At 44.7% G+C, this 25589-nt stretch overlaps 1 protein-coding gene across 1 annotated transcript in view; it reads left to right on the top strand.

The window, feature by feature from the left end:
• The first annotated feature begins 7067 nt into the window (after positions 1–7067).
• DAPP1 (dual adaptor of phosphotyrosine and 3-phosphoinositides 1) overlaps positions 7068–25589 on the top strand; it is a 78226-nt gene continuing 59704 nt past the window's right edge. The window contains exon 1 of the mRNA XM_075543541.1: positions 7068–7168. Within this exon, the coding sequence (XP_075399656.1) occupies positions 7068–7168 (101 nt within the window). The remainder of the gene's footprint in view (positions 7169–25589) is intronic.

The raw sequence follows: 25589 nt of genomic DNA, 5'->3' as shown, positions 1-25589 counted from the left end.
CACCAATTCCTATTTGAGACACTTGAGAAGATAGGATTGGAAGGAAAATTCCTCAAGACAACAGAAGCTATATATATAAAAGTCACAGCCAATGTCGTAATCAATGGAGAAAAGACTAACACAATCCCACTGAAAAGGGGGACCAGACAACGATGCCCCTTGTCCCCACTCCTATTTAATATTGTGCTGGAGGTTTTAGCTAACAGCATAAGGCAAAGAAAAGACATCAAAGGTATTCGTCTGGGGAAGGAAGAAGTGAAACTATCGTTATTTGCAGATGATATGATTTTATATATTGAAAATCCCCAAAGCTCCACAAGGGGAGTACTGGAAAAAATCGAGGAGCTTGGCAGAGTGGCAGGATACAAGATTAAAAAAAACCGAAGTCCATCGAACTGCTATACACATCTGATAAGAACACCCTTCGCAATAGCCAAATACAAACTTAATTATCTAGGAATATACCTAACTAAAAGAACAGAAGATCTATATGAGGAAAACTACAGGACACTATTACAAGAAACCAAGAGTGACCTCAACAAATGGAAGAATATCCCATGCTCAGAGATTGGAAGGCTCAATATAGTAAAAATGTCAGTTCTGCCGAAGGCACTACATAAGTTTAATGCAATCCCGATATAATTACCCTCATCTTTCTTCAAAGAAATGGAAAAACTGATGACCAACTTCATATGGAGAGGAAAGAAGCCCAGAATTAGCAGAGAACTCCTCAAGAAGAAGGACACAGTTGGAGGGTTTGCTTCATCTTACTTTCGCACATACCATACAGCCACAGCTGTCAAAACGCATGGTATTGGTACAATGACAGCTACTCAGACCAATGGAAAAGAACTGAATAGCCAGAAGTAAAATCATCAGTATACAGACAAATGCTCTTTGATAAGGGCCCAAAAGTTATCCAATGGGAAGCAGATGCCCTCTTTAACAAGTGGTGTTAGAAAAAATGGGTATCTACCTGCAGAAAAATGAAGACCCTTATCTCAATCCCTGAAAAGAATAAACTCAAGGTGGATCACAGACCTTGATATAAAAACTTCAAACTATTAGGGCCATCTATGAGGGAATTGGGATCAACTTGAGAATTTTGGCACAGGGAATACATAGGCTATCAGAAATAGGGAAGGACACAAACACAGAAGAGGCACAAATTGACAAATGGGATATACTAAAGATAAGACACCTGTGTACATTAAAAGATTTCACCAGGAGAGTAATAAGAGAGTCCACAGACTGGGAAAACATCTTTAGCAATGACACATTAGACAAAGTCCTTATTATTAAAATCTATAATACTCTTCTAGCTTCCAAAAAGAAAAAACACTAATTGCCCACTGAGGTGGTGGGCAAAGGACCTGAATAAATTTTTCACAGGGCCAGAAATCCGAATGGCCAAAAAACATATGAGAAAATATTCCCGATCATTAGCCATAAGAGAAATGCAACTTAAAACAACTATGTGACACCACCTAATACCTTCAAAGATAGCGCAATTCAAAAAATCAGAAAGCAACAAGTGTTGGAGAGGCTGTGGGGAGACAGGAATTCTCATCCACTGCTGGTGAACTTGTAAGTATGTATAACCACTATGGAAATTGATCTGGCGATATCAAAAACAGATGGAAATCTAGTTACCATATAACCCAGCAATCCCCCTACTGGGCATATACTCAGAAGAGGCAAGAAACAAACCAAGGCCAGACATATGTGCTCCAGTGTTCACTGCGGCACAGTTCACAATTGTAAGGAGTTGGAAACAATCCAAATTTCCATCAACTGACGAGTGGGTTAAAAAGCTGTGGTACATACATACAATGGAGTACTACACATCACTAAAAAGCAGTGATGAACGTATGAAGCACATCATTACATGGGAAGAATTGGAGGAAATCATGCTAAACAAAGTAAGCCAAGCACAAAAGGACAAGTAAAACATGTGTCCAATGAGGTAAGCTTTAAAAAAAATGCAAAAGATTTATCGGGAAAAAGCTACTTACAAACATTCTTGGGGTGAGGAACAGGAGGTGTAGCAAGAGCCAGACCAAATCCAGGTATACATATGGTAGGTAGCCCACTAAAAAAGAGGTGGGGAAAGGGAAAAAAAAGTTTAAAAAAATTGATAGCGGAGGCACAGAGCACTAACACACCCAAGGGGAGGGTATTGTTTATGTCTCCACAGGGAAAGAGGGGCCAGACTTCAACCCAGTGCTCCAAGATGTGAATTCAACATGCTGGCATGGAGTGGGGAACCAGTGTAGAGGTCTGAGGAGCAGGCCCCAATCCTAACTACATGGACAGCTGCCCCTCCCCCGAGAAGAATTTACTTCAGAAGGCAGCACTGAAGCTGCAACTCAGGGAGAGGGACATGTCTGATCAGACACATGGGAGCAAATGAAGGGGGAGGAAGAGAGAGTGGAGCACATCCTGGCCCACCAAGTCTTGAGGACGATATTCCCACTCAGAGCAGCCCATCCACAGAGAAGACCATATGCCCAGCCCCACTATGAGACACAATCCATACCCCTACCTCATGCATACCCATACCTCACTGACCCATACCCCTACAGAAGACAACACTGGAGGCACAGTGTGGGAATTGTGCCCGATTTGTTCGTACTACACCAAGGCAAAACTCTAAGGGTGTGGAACAGAACAGCAAGGGCAACAGTGCAGCAAAGTCCCCAGGGAATACTGAAAATAGACTTTGGGGCCAGGGCTTGGAGCCCCAACAGACTCTACTGGAAAACACTCCTAAAGGCCAACAAAAAGTTCCTGAAGTAACTACAAGCTCTTCTTTCTTGTTGTTGTGTTTTGTTTGTTGTCATTGGCTTGTTGTTTTCTTTTATTTATTCTGTTGCTTTGTTTTGTTCTGTCTTGTTTTCATGCATGTTATTATCTCTGCAGGTCTGTCTAAATAAGATAGGCTGGATGAACAATCTGGAGGAGAAACAACGGAACCCACAGTTCTGGGGGGACATGGGAGAGGGGGAGGTGGGGGAAAGGTAGTGGTGTTAACAAACTCAGGACAAGGGAATGACAAGTGATCCAAATCGGTGGTCAAGAGGGTGTAGGAGACCTGGTAGGGTGTGATCAATGGTAATGTAATCAAGAGGAATTACTGAAACCCAAATGAAGATTGAGCATGATAGTGGGACAAGAGAAATGTCAAAGGAAATAGAAGAAAGAGCTAGGAAGCAAAGGGAATTTATAGAGGTCTAAGTAAAGGCATGTGTATATGTAAATATATTTATATATCAGAATGGGAAAATAGATTTTATGGATTTTATGTCCATATATTTATAGGTTTAGTATTAAGGTAGCAGATGAACATTGGGCCTCCACTCAAGTACTCCCTCAGTGCAAGAATACTTTCTTCTATAAACTGACATTCTATGATCCTCACCTTCCCGATACAATTGCTGAAGACAAAGCGGGTGAATAAGCAAATATGGTAAAGAAAGTTGATGGTGCCCGACTATCAAAAGATATGGTATCTGGGCTCTTAAAGGCTTGAAGGTAAACAAGCAGCCATCTATCTCAGAATCAACAAAGCCACCATGGAAGAACAACACCAGCCTGTGTGATCACGAGGTGCTGAAGGGATCAGTTATCAGGCATCAAAGAACAAAAAATCATATCATTGCATGCTCACCTCCCTGATAAAATTGCTGAAGACAAATGGGTGCATAAGTAAATATGGCGAAGAAAGCTGATGGTGCCTGGCTATCAAAAGATATAGCATCTGGGTTCTTAAAGGCTTGAAGGTAAACAAGTGACCATCTAGCTCAGAAGCAAAAAAGCCCTCATGGAAGAAGCGCACCAGCCTGTGTGAACACGAAGTGTAGAAGCAATCAGGTATCAGAACAAAAAATCATATCATTGTGAATGGGGGGTGTGTGCAGCATGGAGACCCAAATCCCATTTGTAGGCCACTGAACATCACCTTACAGAAGGGTCGCGGGGAAGAGAAGAGCCAGTCAAGGTGCGATGTAGCAACGATGAAACACACAACTTTCTTCTAGTTCTTAAATGCTTCCTCCCCCCACTATCATGATCCCAATTCTACCTTACAAATCTGGCTAGGCCGGAGGCTGTACACTGGTACAGATAGGAATTGGTAACACAGGGATTCCAGTGTGAATGATCCCTTTAGGACCAGTGGTGTGAGTGGTGATACTGGGAGGGTGGAGGGACAGTGGGTTGGAAAGGGGGAACCGAAAAAAAAGAAAAAGTACTAGACTCTAAGGACACCTGAGTTCCAGTCCTATGATGTCACTAACTGACGAGAGCATTTCAAACACATTACTAAACTTTTCCTGGCCTTCGTTTTCTCCCCTGGAATGAGGAGCTTGGATTAAAAGGCCAAGAAACCTTTTCCAGTATCAAAGTTCATGAATAAAAGATGTATCCTGAAAGAGGTAAATGTATAATTACTACATCTGGAGTGCTTCTTTCATTTATTATCAGATCATCAGAAACTTATTAAACAGTTGTTCTTTATAGGACCACAATGCTAAGAGTTATGAATTTGGGCACGGGAATATCATGCAAGTCAGCTTTTACCCTCAGTGGACTTATGATCTCTGATTCCCTGTTGGAGTTAGGAGGGAGGGGTGGTGTTAGGTAGACAAGAATTCGAGACCAGATCATTGCTTTTTTAGATAGACAAGAATTTGAGACCAGATCATAGTAGGGCAGATAATTCTTTATGGTGAGGGTCTGTCCTGTGTATTATAGAACGTTTAGCAGCATCCCTGACTTAGATATACAAGACATCAGTAAATAGCTAATTCACTGCCATTGAGTCAAATCTGACTCCTAGCGAAAATAGTACATATCTCCAGATATTGCCAGACATCCCCCAGAAAGCAAAATGTCTCCCCCAGAGAGCAAAAAAAATGCCATCTCTTCGGCCTATATGCATATACATAGCGATCAAGACACACAAAGACTCTGATGGATAATGTTGGAAAAAGTAGAATTCCAAAAAACTTCATTGTGCTCATATGGAAACTGAACATGGATCAGGAGGCAGTCATTACAACTGAACAGGAGGATATTAGGTGGTATACAATCAGGAAAGGTCTGCATAGGATTGTATCCTTTCACCATGATTATTCAATCTCTATGCTGAGCAAAAATATGAGAAGCTGGACTATATGAAGAAGAAGGAAGTGTTAGGTTTGGATGAAGTACCAGTAGCGGCCTTCTTTGTGCAGATGACACAGCCTTGCCTGCTGAAAGCAAGTGGGACTTGGCGCACTTACTGGTGAAGGTCGGACTGCAGCAGTATGAATTGTAACTGAATGTACAGAAAGCAAAAATCCCCACAACTGCACCGAGACAAGTGGAGAAAAGACGGAAGTTGCCTGTAAGAGCCTCCAATAAAATGATTCTTTTTTTAATGGAAGTTGTCAAGGATTTCATTTGACTTGGATCCACAGCCGGCACCCATGGGAGCAGCAGGCCATTCTGCTCCAAAAGGCTTCTTCAAAGAGTGACAAAGGAAAGGTGGACTAGGATGGGCTTGGGCCAAGCCAGGACATTTCCCTTCATATGCATGGGAGAGCTGAACGTTTGGGTAAGGACGCCTGAAGAAGAATCAATGCCTTTGAGTTATGATGCTGAGAAAAAATATTGAACTTGTGTGAACTTCCAGAAGAAAGAATAAATCTGTCTGGGAAGAAATATAGGTGGGTATGCTTTCTGGAAGCATAGCTGGTGAGACTTCATCTCAAGTATTTTGATTCAGTTATGGGGAAGGACCAATTCCTGGAGAGGGATATCATGTGCGGTACCAAAAAGGGCCAGCGGAACAGACCCCCAAAGAGGTGGACTTGCACAAGGCTTGCCACCGTGGTCTCAAGGCCATCAACGATTCTGAGGACGGCCTAGGACCAGGGAGTGTCTCATTCTGTGGTACATGGGGTCTCCATGAGTCAGAACTAAGAGCACCTAACAGCAGTACTGTTCTTTATGAGAGCAGACAGTCTCGTCTGCCCCGGAGCAACTTGATAGGTCCAGACTTCCCACCTTTGGGGTTTCACTTAATCACTGCATCTCCAGGTCTCCTTTAAGAAGACCAGTGTGATTCCTGTCCTGCAAGATTCCTCCCCTGGGATGAGGAATGGGGGAGAGAGCGCCTCCTTCATGAGTGAGTCATGGAGTGATGTCACTGCGCTCCCAAGCACCTGCCTTCTGGGCACTCACAGAGAGCCGGCAGAAGGCAGGGCACAGCAGTCGTTCTGCTTTCCAGAGACTTGGAAACACTGGAGTTTCTCCTGTGGACTTGCTTTTCCTCAGGAGTCTGGTCCCTGACACACTAGAGGCAACCCCAGCGACTGCAGCGGAAGGACTCGGGAGCTCTGATAGGGTCCATTCGCTGGCCTGGGGACGGGACCTTACACCCATTTCCTCTCTTCTTCCTACAGAATCCTTCTTCAAGAGGGGAAGCCAGACTTGTCGGTGACTCCTCCCCACCTGACACATCAAGAGCCGTGGTCCTTCAGCAGGGATGCCGAGAAAGCACTGACTGGACAGGGGCGGACTCAAAGCTAATTTGTTCCACACACACTCTTACAGGTGGTCTGGATGTGACCTTCTTCATGGCGGGGGATCAAGGCCTACGAGACACACACCTTCCTCTACGCACCAGGGCCTAAGCGCCTTAGCGAGAAGATTTGGTTTGACCTCCGGAGAAGATTTTGGCTTCATCCTCCAAGTCCAGGTTACGTTGACAGAAACCACAGGTGTGGTGTCTTGCCTCTGGTGTCCTCCGAAGAAGTCCCTCGATTTGCATACTTTATGACTGACAGGTCTCTCCTGCCAAAGCCTTGGGGGCTGGGTGGTGAGTGTCAAGACTGGGAGGAGGAACCAAGTTTCACTTCCTGGCCTGCTGGAGACTCGCAGCTCCAGCGGCTCCTCTCCCTCACCGCAGGGCGTGAGGGGACAGGCGCCCACAGGGGACAGGCGCCCACTTCTCTCTGTGGCTCCGTCGTCTTCCCCAGAGCACCTGGCCGGCACTCAGGTCGTGCGCGCGAGGAGAGCGAATGGGCAGAGCCGACACCTTAGAAGGGAAGATGAGTGTCCAGGATCCCTCCGACCTGTGGGGCAGATTGGATGGCGACGCGGAGCTGCTCCAGAACTTGGGGTAAGAGAGCCGCGCCCCTTGTCAAAGTGCTTGACGGGGTGACACAAAGCGCCCACTTCCCCCCAAAGGCTGGCTTCAATGAGATGCTCTTCAGCCCCCCAGTTTTCTCTGCTACCCCTGATGGTCTATGAGACGGCTCCCACAACAGTGTGTGGAGAAATGGAATTCAGAGTCAATGTGATTTCCTTTTTTCCAGCAACTGTTTGAAGCTCCTTCATCTTTTTCCACTTGGCTGATTTATAGCTGTCAGGTAGCTTCTGTTTGGAACCGACTGCATTCATTAAAAAAGAAAGAAGAGTAGATTGTTTTCTAGCTGCGAGAATAGTTAGGTTGAGACCATGGGAGACAGATTGGGGACAGAATTGGTATGTGTGTGCTCATATTGCTTGGTGCACTACCTATAGCTCTGGGGACTGAAGAAATGTGCTTTGATCCAAAGCCATTGACAGTCGTATTGCCGGTAAAATAAACAGAAGGCCTGCCCTCCTGTAAACCAGAGGAACTTTTTCAAAACACAAAGAATGAGGAAGTATCTGTAGCAATCTCTTGCATGTGTTTTCTTTCCTGACCCTGCCCTTGGGGGCTCTTGTGTCTGTCCACGTCTGCAGGGGAGACTTTGAGTCTTTTAAGCACTCACACCTCGGGGAGAGGATAAGATCGTGCAAAACAGAAAATAGTCTGCCTCAGACATTAACGATGTAGTAGGCAGACTTCTGTGTCCTGTCTATAAGTGGGGCCCAGATGAGACAATTAACCAGGATAATTAACAAAAGAAGCCAGCATTACACAAGAGAGGAGTAGGGGATTTCCTAGAGAAGCTAAATCAGTCCAAACCACAGAGAACGTACAGGTCAGGCTGGTTTTGACACCTGTGATTCAGAAAAGATGAAACTTGAATGTTTTGTCTTGAATCATAGGTCTAATTTCACAGCAAGCCAGTGGCATGGGAACACTTCTCGCTGTCATCCGCAGCTCGAAAAAAGAGCAGCACGGGGCTGAAAACCATGCTCGACAGCAACCGAGTCTTGGCAGAGCCAGGATCTAACAACCTGCCAAAGCCTGTGCTTCTTAGCCGTGGGAGAGATGAAACAGGAATGAATGTGCACGTGCGTGTGTGGTGCTATGAAAAAAGCTCCCAGCGATGTGTGTCTTTAGATTTAAAAGTGGAGGTTTCCCACTGCACCTTCCAGTGATAAATCAAATGTAACCGAATTTTCAACAAACTTAAAAATAAGTAAATAGAAATGGTTGCCATTGATTCTGACTCATGGGGACCCCACGCATGCCTGTGCTCTGTAGGGTTCTCCATGGCAGGAAGCTCTTAAAGAGAGATGACCAGGCCTTTCTTTTGAGATGCTCGTGGCTGGACTCCAACCTCTAGTCTTTCAGTCCGAAACTAAGGGTGTTAACTGTCTATATCACCAAGGAACTTCTTGATCCAATTATCTCTCTGCATTGAGAAAGGGGGGGGGGGGTGTCCTGGATCTCTCTACCTGTCTAGACTGAGTCCCAACACAGAAGTGAAAGAGTCCAGAGCACCCAAAACAGATGCCACAAAGCCTGGGAGCTAAAGCCAGACCCCGGGACTCGTACTCGGAAACCCATCGAATCATGAATGTAGAATCCTCACGTGTCTGGTCAATCGAAACCCTTTGCCTTTGATCCATGGACCCATCGAGGCCTAATTTTTATCCAAACTCCCAGTGGTTTGATTGAAGACAAAAGCTCAGGAAAGGCAAAATGCTTGAATGTAGTTCATTAAAAGCTAGCTTGTTTTGATAAAGTCTTATGAGTAGTTAGATACATTCTTATGTGTGACATTCCTGATAGACATAAGCAGATCATTTAGGGCTTAACTTAGAGAGGGACCATAAGTCTGCCTTTAATTTTTGATTCCGTGATTTCTTTCCTGGAATAAATGACGTTCTGGAAATTGAACTTTGAATTGCAGCCAACCTACCACTTGTCTTTCTGGAGACACGACTTGCTCTGAGCACAGCTTTCTGGTTTTCTAACGTATCTAAATCAAGTGACTCGTGTGCATTGCCATGTCTCATTTACGGGGTGTCAGCCTAAGAACACGCATTTGCTCTCCTCTTAAATGTATTAATGTTCTCAAGCCGTCAGAGTCTCAAATCGAGCAGGAATAAAATCTGCTTAAATTGTCACTTAGTCTCAGGTATGTTTTGGTAGCATGAGGTTTGGGGTAGGTGGGGACAACAATGCTCAAGGGAAAAGGGGGTGCAGAGAGCAGTAGGAGAAAAGCAAGTGCTGGAGAACCAGGGGGTTAACTGTTGCTTTTAAAGTGAAAGATGAAAAAAACAAACCTTTTGACACAGTGAAGAGATGAGGAACTAAAAGTAGAGCGCCATCATCTGCATAATTAACTAGCGCAGGATGGTCAGTTGATCGATAAATGAAAATGCCAGCGTTTCTTCACCTATGACAAGCGTTTCTACAAGTTAGACTACAGGGAGGGGCTTCAAAAGGACATGGAAATATTATCTTTTTATTCCATTTTTCCATGATTCTTTTGATGTCATCATAAAACTGTCTATCTGCAGATATAAAAATATTTTAGGATTTGCAAGGTAAATATTCAAACTAATGAGTCAGCACATTTTTTCAAGTAAGAAATATAACAAATATCCCATTTGTTATACTTTATATGCTTTCCCAAATCTCAATTTTTTTTACAGAAAAGAAAATGTCAGGCTACATTAGCCAGAATCAAGGAACTAGGTTCTGACATCTGAATATTTAAAACAATAAGTCCAAATTCTCTGCTCCTTCCTCTTCAAAAATGAGAGGAGCTAAAATAGATCAGTGGTCTAACAAGCAAACTGAGTCGCTAATAAATAGTTCAGGCTTTGCTTACGATCTCGGTTGCCACCACTTACACCTGCCACGGTCATGTGACAGACAGCCTAGACGAGCATGAAACAAATGAGCATGCCTGTGTGGGCAAAAAAAAAAGATAAATTTTACTTATGGACGCTGACATTTGAATTTCATACAATTTTCATGAGTCACCAAATGTTCTTCTCCCTGCCCCCCTCAACCACTTAGAGCGTGCAGTACCCACAAGCAGGTGGCAGGAAGGGAAGGGCCCTCAGATGGTGGTTTGCTGACCCCTGGGTGATCAGAGTTACCGCAGTGAGCCTTTCTGGTGAGGTCGAGATTTCATATAAACAAGAGCAAGTCAAAGACCATTGTTACCAAGGTTTCATTTCATACACGTATTAGACGGGTGCTTGAGCACGCCTGTCTCTGCCATCAGTGAACCCCGGTGAGGAAGTGAGTTGCAAGCTGAGCTGCTAAACACAAGGTCCACGGTTCCAAGTAACCAGCAGCTTCCCGGGAGAAAGGTGAGGCTGTCTGCTCGCGTCATGTGAGACAGCTCGGAAATCCAGCAGGACAGTTCTGCCCTGTCCTCGAGGAAGTGACTCAGTGGCAGGTAGTCTGCCACTGCTGAGTTCTCTCAGCAGCTCACTTGTATGAGTCTTGTTGGGGGAGGGTCTTCCACAAAAGAAAAAAGGTCTCAGCAAACTGGATTCTGAAGGGATCTGCTGGGCCAGTCATTCAACAGGAAGGTTCCGTTCAGAAGGTTATGGTGATGCGTTGGGGGATTCCAGGGTCATTTTGAGAACCTTTCTAGAAGGACATGGGAAAATTGCAGAGGTTTATTAGGAAGAAATTTTAAGCAAATTAAAAACTACGCTGGTGAGAAACAGACCAGGAAAGCTGCACTGCGACATTTCTTTCCCGTCAGGACAGCGCGCCTGCTCATTCTTCCAGGGCGGCAAGGCCTGTCTTGCAAACACTTATCTCAGAAACCTTGCCTTGTCTACCGCACAACCCTGGTCGTGCCCCTACAGACTTCTTTTTGTGGTCCAAACTCAAAGGATGCTTACAAAATAAACTAGTTGAATCCCTTAAGGATTCTGTTCCTGCCGGTTTGATGTGGCGTAAAGTGAAGAGCACAGAGTTCTTTGGGGGGAGGGTCAGCTAGATGGGAGCATTACCTTCAGAAGTAGGGAGACCTGGAGGGAGGACAGGTCAAGAAACAATAGCTTCACGTGTTGATGCTGTTGTTTAATAAAGGTCCCTGTGAGTTTTATAGCAGTACTGTTTCACTTGCCCAAACACGGGAAAGCCAAAAAGCAATGTAAAGTAGAAAACGTGTTAGAGAATGCATTTCAAATGTGTTCTACTAAAATGAGCACTAGACAAAACTTGTGTGACCCAGAAAAACAAGAAGTCCCTTCCAGCTCCAGCCCTCCCAGTTTGCACCGTGTTAGATCCCCATCTGCAGCTGGTATTAGAATCCCCTGAGGAGAAAGGATGGTCTCTAAGAGCAGAGCATTCTTTTTGCCTGAAGTCCTGGCTATAAAGCTTGCTCATTTCATCATATCGACTTGCCTCCCAATTGAGATAAAAACCAAAAGTCAAACCCATGGCCACCGAGTGAATTCTGACTCATAGGCTGTCAATCTTTATAGACGCTGACAGTCTCGTCTTTCTCCGAGTGGCTGGTGAGTTTGGCCCAACCTTGCACTTATCCATCAATGCTTACCTGATAGCACCTCCAAGGCTCCTCCCAGTCGTGGTCTTTATCGATCACCTGCTGTGCACCAGCATCATGTCTTTCACAGACACACCATCACCATTTAGCCATCACAATAACACTTTGAATCCACTGTGTTATGTCCATTTAATAGATGTAGACGTGACTTCAAATCCATGAAATGAGCTATCTCGGTGTCAGACTTGGTTGATGTTGGAGCTGCGGGGTCACACTTGGGTCTGACTATCCCAAAACTGATGCTGTCCACACTGTATGATGTTGTCTCTCAGAATTCATGCAAAACTGACCTATTCCAATACTGACCATTAGTAGTGTCCCATGTTTATCATGTACCAGGTATTGTCCTAATACCTTTGCACATATGAACTGACCTCACTCACACAAGCGACACTGTATGGTAGGCATTGTGACTGATGTCATCTTCATATACAGGTAAGAAAATTGAAGAGCAGAGCTTTTATCCTATGCCCAAGGTTATGCATAAGGACAGCAGTTCAAAACCTTCTGCCGCTCCTTGGGATAAAGATGAGGCTTTCTACTCCCATAAAAAGTTCCAGTCTCAGAAATTCCCAGGGCCAGTTCTGCTCTGTTTTGTAGGGTCACTATGAGTCAATGAGTAACTTGATACCAGTGAGTGGAAAGGTTATAATGAAGAGGGCTGGTAAGCACTGGACTGCTACCTGCAAGGTCAGAGCTTCAAACCCACCAGCTTCTCAGTAGAAGAAAGATGAGACCAGCTGCTCCCTTGAAGACTTACAACCTCAGAAATGCTATTTAGGGTTTCTATATGAGTTGGAATTGACTCTATGGCCATGAGTTTTAAATGATACTACTAGTAAACCTTCAAGCCCAGAAGATTGGCTCCAAAATGCACATGCTTTGCTACTTTCTAATTTTCATCAAAGTCTTTTTCTGGGAGTCCAAAGCTGGTAGCATGAATAGTCGATGCCTTGGTCTGATAATCCAAAGGTTGGAGGTTCAAATCTAACCAGAGATGCCACTGGGAAAAAAAAAGTCTGGCGATCTACTTCAGAAAAAGTCAGCCACCGAAACGTCACAGAGCACAGTTCTGCTCTCACATTCACCGGGTCACCATGGGTCAGGATCAGCTCAAGGGTGACTGTTTTATTGTTGCTGTTTTCTCCTTGTGCTAGCACCACTTCTTAGTGCTAGCGTGTACTAAGAGAAAAACAGTAGGTTCTGTGATGGCTGCTATCAACAAACTTTATTCCTAAAATATAGTATTCATTCTATTCTCCCGTCATACATATAAAGGGGCTTCAAGAAGCTCATGGAAAGGGGAATTAAGTTGGACAGGGTGCATTGTAGGTGGATTCCTGCAGTTGTGGTGGAATTAAGATGTGACACCTTATCACTGGTCTCCCTTTGGTCCAATGTAGAATTGTCCCAGTTTGGGGTGTTCTCTGCTTTGTTTCTGATTAAGGATTTTCTCTTTAATGCTGTCATTGTTGTTGGGGAATTTGTTTGTATTTTCTCTTGATTTTGTGAGTTTGTGTGTGTGTGTCGTACCAAGAGTGTTGCTTTTGTTAGATGCCGTAGAGTCAATCCCTCGTGACCTATGTACAACAGAAGGACACCCTGCACAGTCCCGCGGCATCCTTACAATTGCTCCTATGCATGAGCCCCATGTTGCAACCACTGTGTCAGTCCAGCTCACTAAGGGCCTTCCTCAAGTTCCACTGCCCCTCTACTCAGTCAAGCATGATGTCCTTCTCCAGGGACTGGTCTCTCCTGACAGCATGTCTAAAGTGTGTAAGAGTAAATTTCACCATCCTTTCCTGTAAGGAGCGCTCTGGCTGTCCTTTTTCCAAGATTAGGTAGACCTATAGAAACAACCACTGGATGAATGCATTCTAAAGGATGGGGTCGGTGAGACTGGTGGGAAATGGGGAGTACAGGAAAGAGGAAATGTGCCCTGGAATTGATGATGGTGTTGGTTGCACATCTTTTATGAACGTGATTGAACCTCTGAAATGGGTGGGGTGTAGATTGTATGTTGGTGAAACTTAAAAATAAACAAACTAATTAAAAGATCAATCGATGGAAAAAAATTACCATCTCTTACACCTTAACGAGTGTTGCTAGGAATCAACATGGACTTGACTGGCCGGCAGTGGGTTTGGTTTCGTCATTAGAAAGGGCACCCACTTAAATCGAGCAGACTCCTACAGTCTGCATGACTCTTGCTTAGAATTAGAGCCTATTTGTGAAAAATCCTGCACTTGAATAGGTCAAATTTCTTCATCTAAGGTTAATTTCACTTACAGGGGGGGGGGGGTATTCCAAACAAATGTATGTGCACAATTTTATTTTGAAGTTGTTCAAGTTAAAACTGACATTTTCCTGTGCTATATTCTGGAAGTATATCTATTGCATCTTAAAAATGTTGGACTTAATTATCCAGTAGTTTCTAAAGCAAGAAACTTGAACAATTGCCATTTAACTAACACATTCCGATTGCACTTGAAATAAATGTTTTCTATTTTTATGTAGAGGGAGTGATCATGGAAATTCTCCACAAGCTTTGTGAAGCCTCCCTGGCATTTACATGAACACACAAAGCCAAGCCAGTGTCCTCATGAAGCAGGCCATGCACAATTTGGTGTGGAGTTCAGGGTTGGGGGAATTGAATGGAGTCGGAAAAGCATAGCAAATCCAAAGCTTTAATGGAACCTGTTGACAGAATGGCAACATCGACTAGAACAGTAAAGTTTGTTCCTTCTCTTGACACAGCTGTGTGATCTTGGATTCTAAAACCGGAAAGTGACTCTCCTTTGGGGAGTGTGTAACTAAGCACAGTTTGGTTTCTCCTTGGTGCGAGAGAATTTCCTCTTTGGTTGTTGTGTTTTTCTGTTCCTCCTGTGGGCGACGGTGGTTTCCTCTCGCTTACGTGGGGTAATCTGCCCATAGGGTCTCCACGCCGGGGGAAGGCGGGGAGGTTGTGTTCCATGCAGGCGTTTCCCATCCATCTCCACAAATCAACTGTTGAATGAGGACCATGTAAAACAGGTAGGGTACACTGAAATAAATAAGACATGAGAGCTTTCTAAACAATAGATGTTTCAAGACATATAAAGATGAAATACGATTCAAATTTCAGTGTCCATCAATAAAGTTTTATTAGAATACAGAAAAAAACCAAAGAGGACATGGTTGCCCATGTCTGCAGCGCAGCGGGCAGAGAGTGAGCATGCTCACATGCTACACTGCAGGGCAGTGGGGGCAGAGAGCTGCGGCAATGCCTCGCTAGTAAACACACACGACATATGGCAGGCAGGAAGGGAAGTCACTGAAGTAGAGAAGATGGCTTTTGAATGGGTACTATTTCTGGCGGTAGGAGGTAAAGAGATGACATTTTATAAAGGAGGGTGGGGGACATGGATGGAATAAATCAGTAAAGCATGGCAAAGCACAATGAATATTCAGAAAATCAAAAGAGGCCAGATTGACTCACACTCTCTAATCTGAGAGTAAAGGGACCCCAGGCTAGAGATTTGGGAGCCAGGGCTCAGCCAGCCTTGTCCTAGCCTGGGGTCCCTTCACCCTCAGATTTTCTCTCTATGAAAAACTTCCACCTGGCTTCCCCGTGAACCAGGCCCCACGGCTTTTCTTTCTCTTCCTCTTTCCTTTTGAAGGTTACGTTCTTGTATCTCCGGCTCTCCTACCACACACATTGCTATTCTAAGCCAGTGCCCGCTGTTTTCTGGTTCCACCTCCCTGACACCGAGCTGCCTGAGATCGACACCAGTCAGAGTAGCTGAGTCCTGACCTCCCTGCTTGCTTGCCTCCCGCTTCTCTGTGCACATGCTCCACATGATTCCCTGCGGCCAGCATCTGCCCCCGTTATCTTTTGTCAGACTTCCTTGAATGCAACATACCAGCATGAAGCAGGGAACCAGTAGAGAGGTCTGGGGGCCCGCCCCAATCCTAGCTACGTGGACAGCCGCCTCTCCCTGTACCTCAGAGGATAGCACTGAATCTGCAGCTCAGGGAGCGGGACACCTCTGATCAGATCACATGGGAGCAAATGAAGGGAAAGGAAGAGAGAGTGGACTGCATCCTGGCTCACCAAGCCCTGAGGACAATATTCCCACTCAAAGCAGCCAATGCACAGAGAAAACCATATGGCTGGCCCTAGTATGAGACATGACATCCCTCATAGACCCATAGTGCTACGGGAGACACAGTGCAGGAATTGTGCCCAATCTGATCCCACCATACCAAGGCAAAACACTAAGGGTGTGCAACAGAACAGCAAGGGGAACAGAGCAATGAAGTCCTCAGGGAATACCAAAAATGGACTTTGGTACATGGTACCCCATCAGACTCGAATGGAGAGCACTCCTAAAGGTCAACAGACCTTGAATTATTTACCAGTTTTTCTTTCTTTCTCTTTGCTGTTGTTTTGTTTTCTTTTGTTGCTTTGATTTTCTGTCTTGTTTTTTATGCCTATTATTATGTCTGTAGGTCTGTCTAGATAAGATAGGTGGGATAAACAATATGGAGGAGAAAACAACAGACTGACAGTTCTGGAGGAATTTGGGATAGGGAGAGGGGAAAGGAAGTGGGTGTTAACAACCCAGGGACAAGGGAACAACAAGTGATACAAAATCGATGGCAAGAGGGTGTAGGAGGCCTGCTAGGGCTTGATCAAGGGCAATGTAACTGAGAAGAATTACTGAAATCTAAATGAAGGCTGAACATGATAGTGGGACAAGAGGAAAGTAAAAGGAAATAGGGGAAAGAACTAGGAAGCAAAGGGCATTTATAGAGGTCAAAATCCAGGTTTATACATGTAAAATATATTTTATATAACAATGGGGAAATAGATCTATGTACATATATTTATAGGTTTAATATTGATGTAACAGATGGACATTGGGGTAGCAGATGGACATCTACTCTACTCTCCAGTACTCCCTCAATGCAAGAACAATTTGTTCGATTAAACTGGCATTCCATGATAGTTACCTTCTGGACACAATCGCTGAAGACAAAGTGGGTGCATAAGCAAATGTGGTGAAGAAAGCTGATGGTGCCCGGCTATCAAAAGATATAGCATCTGGTGTCTGAAAGGCTTGAGGATAAACAAGTGGCCATCTAGTTGAGAATCAACAAAGTCCACATGGAAGAAGCACACCAGCCTGTGTGATCATGAGGTGTTGATAGGATCAGGTATCAGGGATCAAAGAACAGCACATCATATCATTGTGAATCAGGGGAGTGCAGAGTGGAGACCCAAAGCCCATCTGTAAGCAACTGGATATCCTCTTACAGAAGGGTCGCAGGGAGGAGAAGAGCCAGTCAGGGTGCAGTATAGCAACGATGAAACATACAACTTTCCTCTAGATTTTTAATGGATCCTCCCCAACACTATCCTGATCCCAATTCTACCTTACAAATCTGGCTAGACCAGAGGATGTACACTGGTACAGATAGGAACTGGAAACAGGGGATCCAGGAGAGATAAGCCCCTCAGGACCAATAATGAGAGTAGCAATACCAGGAGGGAAAAGGGAAGGTAGGGGAGAAAGGGGAACCGATCACAATGATACTTTCAATCATACCAAGAAGAGAGGTACAATCATTGCCACAATCAATTCTAGGATATTTTCTTCTTTAAAAAAGCATATAACCCGCTCCCTGGGGAACGCATAACAGAAAAGTGAGTGAAGGGAGACATCGGACAGTGTAAAACATGACAAATTAATAATAATTTGTAAATTATCAAGTGTTCATGAGGAAGGGTGGGGAGAGAGGGGGAAAATGAGGAGCTGATACCAAAGGCTCAAATAGAAAGCAAATGTTTTGAGAATGATGATGGCAACAAATGTACAAATGTGTTTGACATAATGGATGGATGTATGGATTGTGATAAGAGTTATATGAGCCCCCAATAAAATGTTTTCTTAATTACAACTTTTTTTGTTGTTGCTGTTGTTATTGTTTGAAGTGAACTTGTTTGTCGCAAGACTCCAAGTCCATTTCAGTTTCACTTTCCTCCTTTTTTCTTTAAGCCACTCAGACCACTGTTTAGGTTTGAGGGCTAAGGAATCTGGAGGGATTTACAACTGTTTTTATAATGTCCAGTGTATTATTCAAGGTGAAAGGGTCACAACAGCAGTACTTTTCTTTAAAACTGTTCACCTAAAATTACATAAAGAAAATATGGCAAATGTTACCAATTCTTCTGCCGAAAATTAGTATGTGGGTGCTAGAATTCACTTTTCTGTCTGTATATAATTGTTCATATAATAAGCAGTTAAAATAGTATCCCACCCAGAGTCACTGGGTTGATTCCGATTTATAGTGATCTTGTGTAGCCTTCCCAAGGAGGGTGGTGTGTTCAAAGGGCTGACACTGCATCTAGTAGCCTCACTGTGTGTCTAGGTCTAGGCACCAGGCCTCTTTTAAAAATATATTAAAAATAATTAATAAAATTTTTTAAAGAAGAAAATATCCTAGAATTGATTGTGGCAATGATCGTACCTCTCTTCTTGGTATTATTGAAAGTATTAATATGTTTGAAGTATTCATATACCTTAATTATAGAAAATTTGGGGAAAAAAAGAAAAGTGACAAGAAAGCCAGTCACAGAAAGGACATTTTGTTGAACTCTTTTCAGGCTTGTGTCAGCCTTTTCCGTAAACACATACGCACCCAATGGAATGGTGATCACACCATGCATATATCATTTTGTTTTTGCTTCCTGGTAGAATATTTTCCCATCTTCCATTTCTGGTCATTCCTGGGTCAACCTGTTTCCCTAAATTAAAGCTGGGTCAGCCGAGATTCCAAAGGAGCTTAAAGTGATTGGACTTTGGTGAACTGATGTTACTGGATCCCTGGATGTTTATAGGATGGGGGATTACAAGGCTTTCATAGTTTGTTTTAAGCTGGCCATTTGAGCGTGGTGGTGGTGGTGGTGGTGGTGGTGGAGGTGGTGGTGGTGGTGGTGGAGGTGGTGGTGGTGGTGGTGGAGGTGGTGGTGGTGGTGGTGTTGGAGGTGGTGGAGGTGGTGGTGGTGGTGGAGGTGATAGTGGTGGTGGTAACGGATCCAGAGCCAAGAACACTAATTAGTGAAGCCATTTATAGGACTGGCAGTTTAGAAACTAGGTTTGATTGATGACCTGGGTAGAGCAAGGGAGGAACAGGGTGGAAGTCAGTCATTCCATTGAGCTGAGCACCATAGGTGATTTGTATCCAAACCAGAGTTGGTTCTACTACTTTTGGATATATTTTTTCAAAATAATAACAAAGAAATGTGGAAAACCATAGTATTTCACAAATGTCTTCTAATTGTTCTTTGTTTGTTATCACTATACATTTCTGAAGTGTTTCTGAAGGTCTCCGGCGACTGTTTCTAAGGTTCTGACTCAGTAACAGCTGAGCAGACTCTGGGTTGATTCTTCAGCTAATCGTAAAAATATTTGGCGATATCAGTTTAAAGATTTGACCACTTGCTCTAGACTCCTGAAAAAAAATTTAACTCACTGCCGTTGGGTTGATTATGACTCATATCAACCCTACAGGACCAGCTAGAATTGCTCCTGGGGATTCGGAGACTGGGCTCTATAGGAGTAGAAAACTGCATCTTTCTCCAAAGACTCCTTTGGATGTGAACTGCTGACTTTGCAGTTAGTAGCCCAACGCATAATCACTACGACACCAAGGCTCATTTTTGCTCTCGGAGAAAGCAGAGTAAATTCATTCTGATGATGAGCACCTTAAACTATAGATGATCCATATCTGTCTGCTCCATCCAAGGCCAGCAGTTCGCACAAAGCATATTTGCTCCAGTGTGAGTCAAAGTCAAAATCAGAAGTAGAGTGAGCTCAGTCTTCAGTCAGTGAGCTCCTCACAATGCCGGCACTAGTAATGTATATGCATGAATCGCCCCCAGACTCACTCAGTTCCCTTACACCCAAAGGCTTTTACTGGGTGGACAAATCGATGTCAGTGAAAGATATCATCTAAACCCTGGAATAGAGAATTCGATTGCTCGTGACAGAAGGTGCTACCTGGAATTTTTCACAACCTACAAAGTTTAGAGTTCCTTCCTGTACCTATAAAGGTCTTAGCCCTCAATGTCACCTGTAGTGGCCCTCAGTCGGCAGTTGTCAATGGCACTCACTACACGTGAAGCAGCACTTCTTTGGGGTGCTGGCTGCAACAAGTAACCAGATAAACAGCAGAGTCATGCTTGATACTACTAGAGATGAGTCCTCTGGAGAGAACCTTTGGTTTGGGGTCCCTGCCCAGCCTTCCCAGGCCTCCGCAAGTACCACAAAAGCCTTGTTTCTAGGTGATCTCTCAACTTTTGTTTGCATATTCTGAAGCGAACATTCTCCCAGGACCCGTCGGGGGGTGCTCACTCACAGCCATGGAGTCAACTCTGACTCATAGAGTCCCTTTAGAACAGGGTAGGACAGGCCCCATGGGCTTCTGAGACTGTAACTCTATAAGAAATCCTTGTTTTTCTCCCTGGCAGGGGCTGGTGGTTTTGAACTGCTGACCTTTCGGTCAGCAATCAGCACGGCACCAGGGCTCCTTCCCAAGGGGAGCAGTGATGCCCAGCAATCCTTCCTGCATAGTGCAGACTGACCTGAGCATGAAATCTAAAGAACTGGGCTGCAATGTGTCCTGATTGGCAATCCCTCCCTGCCACACCTGCCAAACCTGCCACACCGTCCGTGGCCCTATCGAGTCTTTGCTCCTTTGTTTTCCCTAAGTGTCTGTCCCCTGACTTTCCTGGGTGTGTTGTTGATCTATCTCCCAGGCTGCTGGCCCTGTGGGTCTTTCAGTGCCTGCAGCCTTCCTTAGTTTCTCTGTTTCTGTCACCCAGTTCTCTCTCTCTCTCTCTCTCTCTCTCTCTCTCTCTCACTATTTCTGTTCTCTAAACCGCTTGCTTCCAGCTCTCTGGGCGAGCCCTGCATGCCTTTCTCGGCCAGTTTTGAAGCTTTATCTCTCCAGCCACAGCTCCTTGGCTTTTATGCCCCGGATGCTTTGCATCACCCATGTCTCCGATTCTCTGGCTTTCCGTCTCGCTGTGTCTCAGTCGCTCTGTGTGTTTTTATGACTTAGGACTTCTTGCCTCATTCCAAAGACTCCTTACAGAACAGGTATATCCTGGTTTTAAACTCCCACATAATTCTCTTCTCCCTTTCAGTCCTGTTTTTCTGGGGTGAGCCGTGATTCCTTCCTGAAGACTTGGAGCTGCATTTCCTTCGTTCCTGGATGCGATGCTCACGTCCTCTGCCTCTGGCAAACTCACGACATGTCTTCTAAAGCCTGGGCCAGCTGGCCTCGCCAGTTAGTTTGGCGCATTAGTGTGCATGCGTGTAGGCATTTAGAATGTAATGCGGAATGCCACAGATCAGGCGTGTCTCCTCAGCCTCCCCTGTACCTCACACTACTCATGGTGCAGGCCTTTGGGGGAAAGAACAAAAAAAGAGCAATTTTCAGGCCTTTTATTCGAGGCATCTCCGGGTGGGTTTGCACTACCAACCTTGTGATCAGTCGTCGAGTGTATGTTTAACCGTTTTCACTCATCAGAGGTGCCCTGAAGTCTTGTAAAACTCCCCAAGCCCTCTGCCAGCCCTCTGCTTGATTCTCTTTAGACAGGGCCCCTCAGCTGTGCTCAGTGGAATGAAAGGTCTGTCCTAACACGTGTGGCTGCACAGAGCCCTGGTGACTCTGTGGATTCAGTGTTGGGCTGCTAAGTGTAAGGTGGGCCAGTCAAACTCAGTGCCCACTCCTCGGGGGGAAGGCAAGGTGGTCTGTTCTCGTAAAGATTTGCAGTCTTGGAAACCCTCCAGAAGTTTAATCGAGACAGAATCAGCTCAGTGGCAGTGGGTTTGGTCTAGTCTGGTGGCGCAACATTTAAGTGCTCACCTGCCAACCAAAAGCTTGGGAGGGCAAACCCTGCAAGTCTGTGGGAGAAAGCCCTGGCGACCTACTCCCAGGAAGATGATCATCCAGGAGCCCTATGGGGCCATTGTACTCTGTCACGTGGACTTCCTATGACCCCCAGTCAACCTACTGGCATTTAACAATCAAAGCATCTTCTTTTAGATATGTTACAATCTCATTTGAATACATAGAGTAGCACTTACACTTTTTTCCCCCTAAATCCATGATTCTGGGAGCTACTCAAACTCCCAAACCCACTGCCATCGAGTGGATTCTGACTCAGAGTGACCCTATAGAACAAAATAAAAATGTCCTCATGGGTTTCCAAGACTGACTGCACCAGAGTAGAAAGCCTCTCTTTCTCCAACTCTGACGGCTAAAAGCTATAATTTTCCACAAAACTGGATTCTCTAGCATCATCTCCATGGACAAATGAACACAAATGAAATCAGTAGCCAAGAAATCCCATGGGAGGACTCAAGGACTAAGGGCAAGTTAACCCAAGTGAAGATGGCTTAGCCCAAGAAGATCTATCTGATTCATCTTGGACAGTGTCACTATTGTGTCAGAAGGAGTTTGAGGCCCACTCTAAGCTCATCAAGAGAGAAGACGCATCCATTACCTGTGTTGTCCAAGGTCCTAACAAAGGTCAGTGGCACTGGATGCCATATACCTTCCATGTTTGGTCTAGTTCGTTCAGAGTCGGTCACTGTCACTCAACAGTGAGGACAGCTTTGAAAATCAAGAACAAAGAAAACTCCCAAAGAAGAACAGCATTTGTTGACTGCTCTGCTATTGCACATTTTAGCAGCTTTCACACAGCCGGGGTCTGTGTTCTTGTCGGGGGTCTGAGTGCGTGCCTTCTTTATACCTCTGATATGACAGCATTTGTTGACTGCTCTGCTATTGCACATTTTAGCAGCTTTCACACAGCCGGGGTCTGTGTTCTTGTCGGGGGTCTGAGTGCGTGCCTTCTTTGTACCTCTGATATGACAGCATTTGTTGACTGCTCTGCTATTGCACATTTTAGCAGCTTTCACACAGCCGGGGTCTGTGTTCTTGTCGGGGGTCTGAGTGCGTGCCTTCTTTGTACCTCTGATATGACAGCATCTAGGTGGCCCATCACTTCTTTTTCATCGCAAGAGGAATCACATTATTACAATCCAAGTGCTGCTAGGTGCCATCGAGTTGGTTTTGATTCATAGTGACTCATGTGACAGAGAAGGTCCCATAGGGCCCTGTCAACTTTAGAGGATCAGATTGTCAGCTCTTTCTCCCCAGAAGCTGCTGAGTGAGTGCAAACGGGCAAGTTTCAAGTCAGTCGCCAAACACTTCATTGTTGTAAGATGATGTTGCCCATATTCACTTGTAGATATGGGCCACTAAGAGCCTGTATCCTTGAACAACGTGATCTAAATGTCATGGAATTTAAGTTTCAAACTACAAGATTTCTTTTGGCGCCCACTTGTTCTTCCAGCAGTATGTTACATCACTCACTCTCAAAGATGCAGTGGCCCAACTGGGCATCTGTTTCCTGTAGACAGCACACGTATGTCAACCTCAGTGCCTTTGATTAAGCCTTGCCTCAGCTGGGAACTCCCTTTCTCTCCCCGTCGAATGAGTCCTTCCTCTTTCATGGAGTTTTCCAATGTCCTGAGACCTTCTCCTAAATGGCTGACTGTCCAGATCACTAAGATGACAGGGATTTGATGGATTCCAATGTTAAGTTTCAATTCTTCCCTTTCTTTCCATGTTGATATTGGGAAGTATTTTATCCCTTTCTTTGCCATCTCTGTGTTACTCTTCAGCTGCCAGCCACTGAACTCAGACCATAAGGCTATTGAAATGAATCATAAAGTTTAAGGATCAACAGTCCTTCGCATCATGCTCCTCCGTCTTCAGACTGCATAACAAGCACCATTTGTTATAATTCATTATAATTCAGCAGGTCTTGGTGGGTACTGGGAATGTCCATTTCTAACATGGTCCCAAGTGTCACCTCACACTGTGAGTACCAACCCTTCACCGTGTTCTTTGAGACTTTACCTTGATCTTCACCTCATAACTGAGTTTAAAGTCCATCCAGTAGGTCAGGATATTTTTTAAATAATAGAAGGCTGAAAAAAGTAAATGCTCATAGATGGAGACTCTCTTACAATGTTTGATCACGTGCAAGTATGTGATATGTATGTGCATATATACTGGGAGACATAGAAAGTAAGTTTTGAACTGTGGGTGGGTCCAAAAATGTTTGCCAACTTCTTCTGTAGAGCTCAGCAAATGAAGGCCTGCTGCCGTCAGGTTGTTTGCAGGTCAGAGCTGTCTGATAGAGGTTTCTGAGACTGTCAATCTTTACAGTAGTGGGCAGCCTTTATCTGCCACTCAGAGAGGAACTGGTGGGGTTGAACCACCACATTTGTGCCTAGCCATCCGCAGCACCACCAGAGCAAATCAAGACAGTGACCTTCAATGGGATAAGCAGCTGTGACGCATCCAATATATTGGAGCCGTTACTCAGAAGGTTCTAGTATGAAGAGGGACTGCAATGGGAGGAACCAAGGGTGAGCTGAGAACCAGCTTTCTGGAGCAACCCTGCCTCTATTCTGCCAACCCAACCGCTTGCCATGGAGCCAGCTTCCCCTCAGAGTGACCTCATGAATCAGAGTAGAACATGCTCCATAGGGCTGTCAGTGGCTGGGTTTGTTTTGCTTTGCTTTGTGTATTTGTGTGTATTCAGCAGGCCTTTATCCTGAGGTGCCTCTGGTTGACCTCAAACTTCCAGTCTTTGGGTTAGCAGGCAGGTGTGTTTGCTCCATCCAAGGTTTCCTGCTTTCTCTGGGACCCAGCTGATTTCCTGTACCGGCAGAGTGGAGAAGCAGTTGTAGAAATGCTCCCTGGGAGGGAGTTTCTTCATTGGTTACTACATCAGGGAAGGGGTTACACCACAGCGTTTTCCACGGTCAGCCGCTGGTTTTGAGAATCTCATTGTTTTGATGCTTGATTCGGCTCTGCTCCTCCTGGAGACATAATTGTGGCAATGTGTTGGATTTGGGGGAAATGAAGAATATAGCATTGTTTCAAGTGCATTCTTATAAATAGGGGCAATTCTTATGTCGTCATCTTCCCTTTTTTAGCTTCTTCAAGGAAAATGAGACCCAGAGGATTTTTTTTAGGAGAATAAATCTTACTCCGCACTGCATAGATGTTTATCCCCAGTACCCAACACAATGTCTGTAGTAGTCACACTGCATGAGGCAACTTAGCAAAGTTTGTAACTGTCTCTTTCACAGACGTTGACGGAACCATATAAAATATGTATAAAAGATGACATTGTATCAATACATGCAAATAAAAGGTGCCTTTTTTATAGAGAATTTTTAAAATTAGCCACTTGATACACATACAAAAAGGACACCTGAGGGTAGGGAGGGAGGGGGGGAAATTAAGGAGCTGATACTAAGGGCTCAAATAGAAAGAAAATGGTTTGAGAATGATGATGGCCACAAATGTACAAACATGCTTGACACAATGGATATATGTCTGGATTGTGATAAGAGTTGTATGAGCCCCCAATAAAATGATTTTTAAAAGAAAAAAAAGGGAAACCTGCAGATTTGGAGTCATGGTCACCTCTTGTGTTACAGAACAGACCTGAACCCCATAGGATGTTTTGCCTGTAATCTTTATGAATGCCAGGCTTTGCCTCCCTGGCACTGCTAGGTGGGTTCACTGTTCAGTTAGTAATGGAGCCATACGAAAACAGAGGTGGTCATTTGTGTAGGGGTGGACCGTGGAGGCGATGCCCTTTGGCTAATCAATATGAGTGAACCATGTGGCTGGACTAGCTGAGAAAATGGATGTCCAGTCGGTGCTGATTCATAGTAGCCCGGCCATATAGGA

This window comes from Tenrec ecaudatus, chromosome 3, assembly GCF_050624435.1.
Source record: "Tenrec ecaudatus isolate mTenEca1 chromosome 3, mTenEca1.hap1, whole genome shotgun sequence".
Classification (NCBI taxonomy): domain Eukaryota; kingdom Metazoa; phylum Chordata; class Mammalia; order Afrosoricida; family Tenrecidae; genus Tenrec; species Tenrec ecaudatus.
Note: the sequence above shows the minus strand (reverse complement) of the source record. Positions and strands in the feature narration are given on the sequence as shown.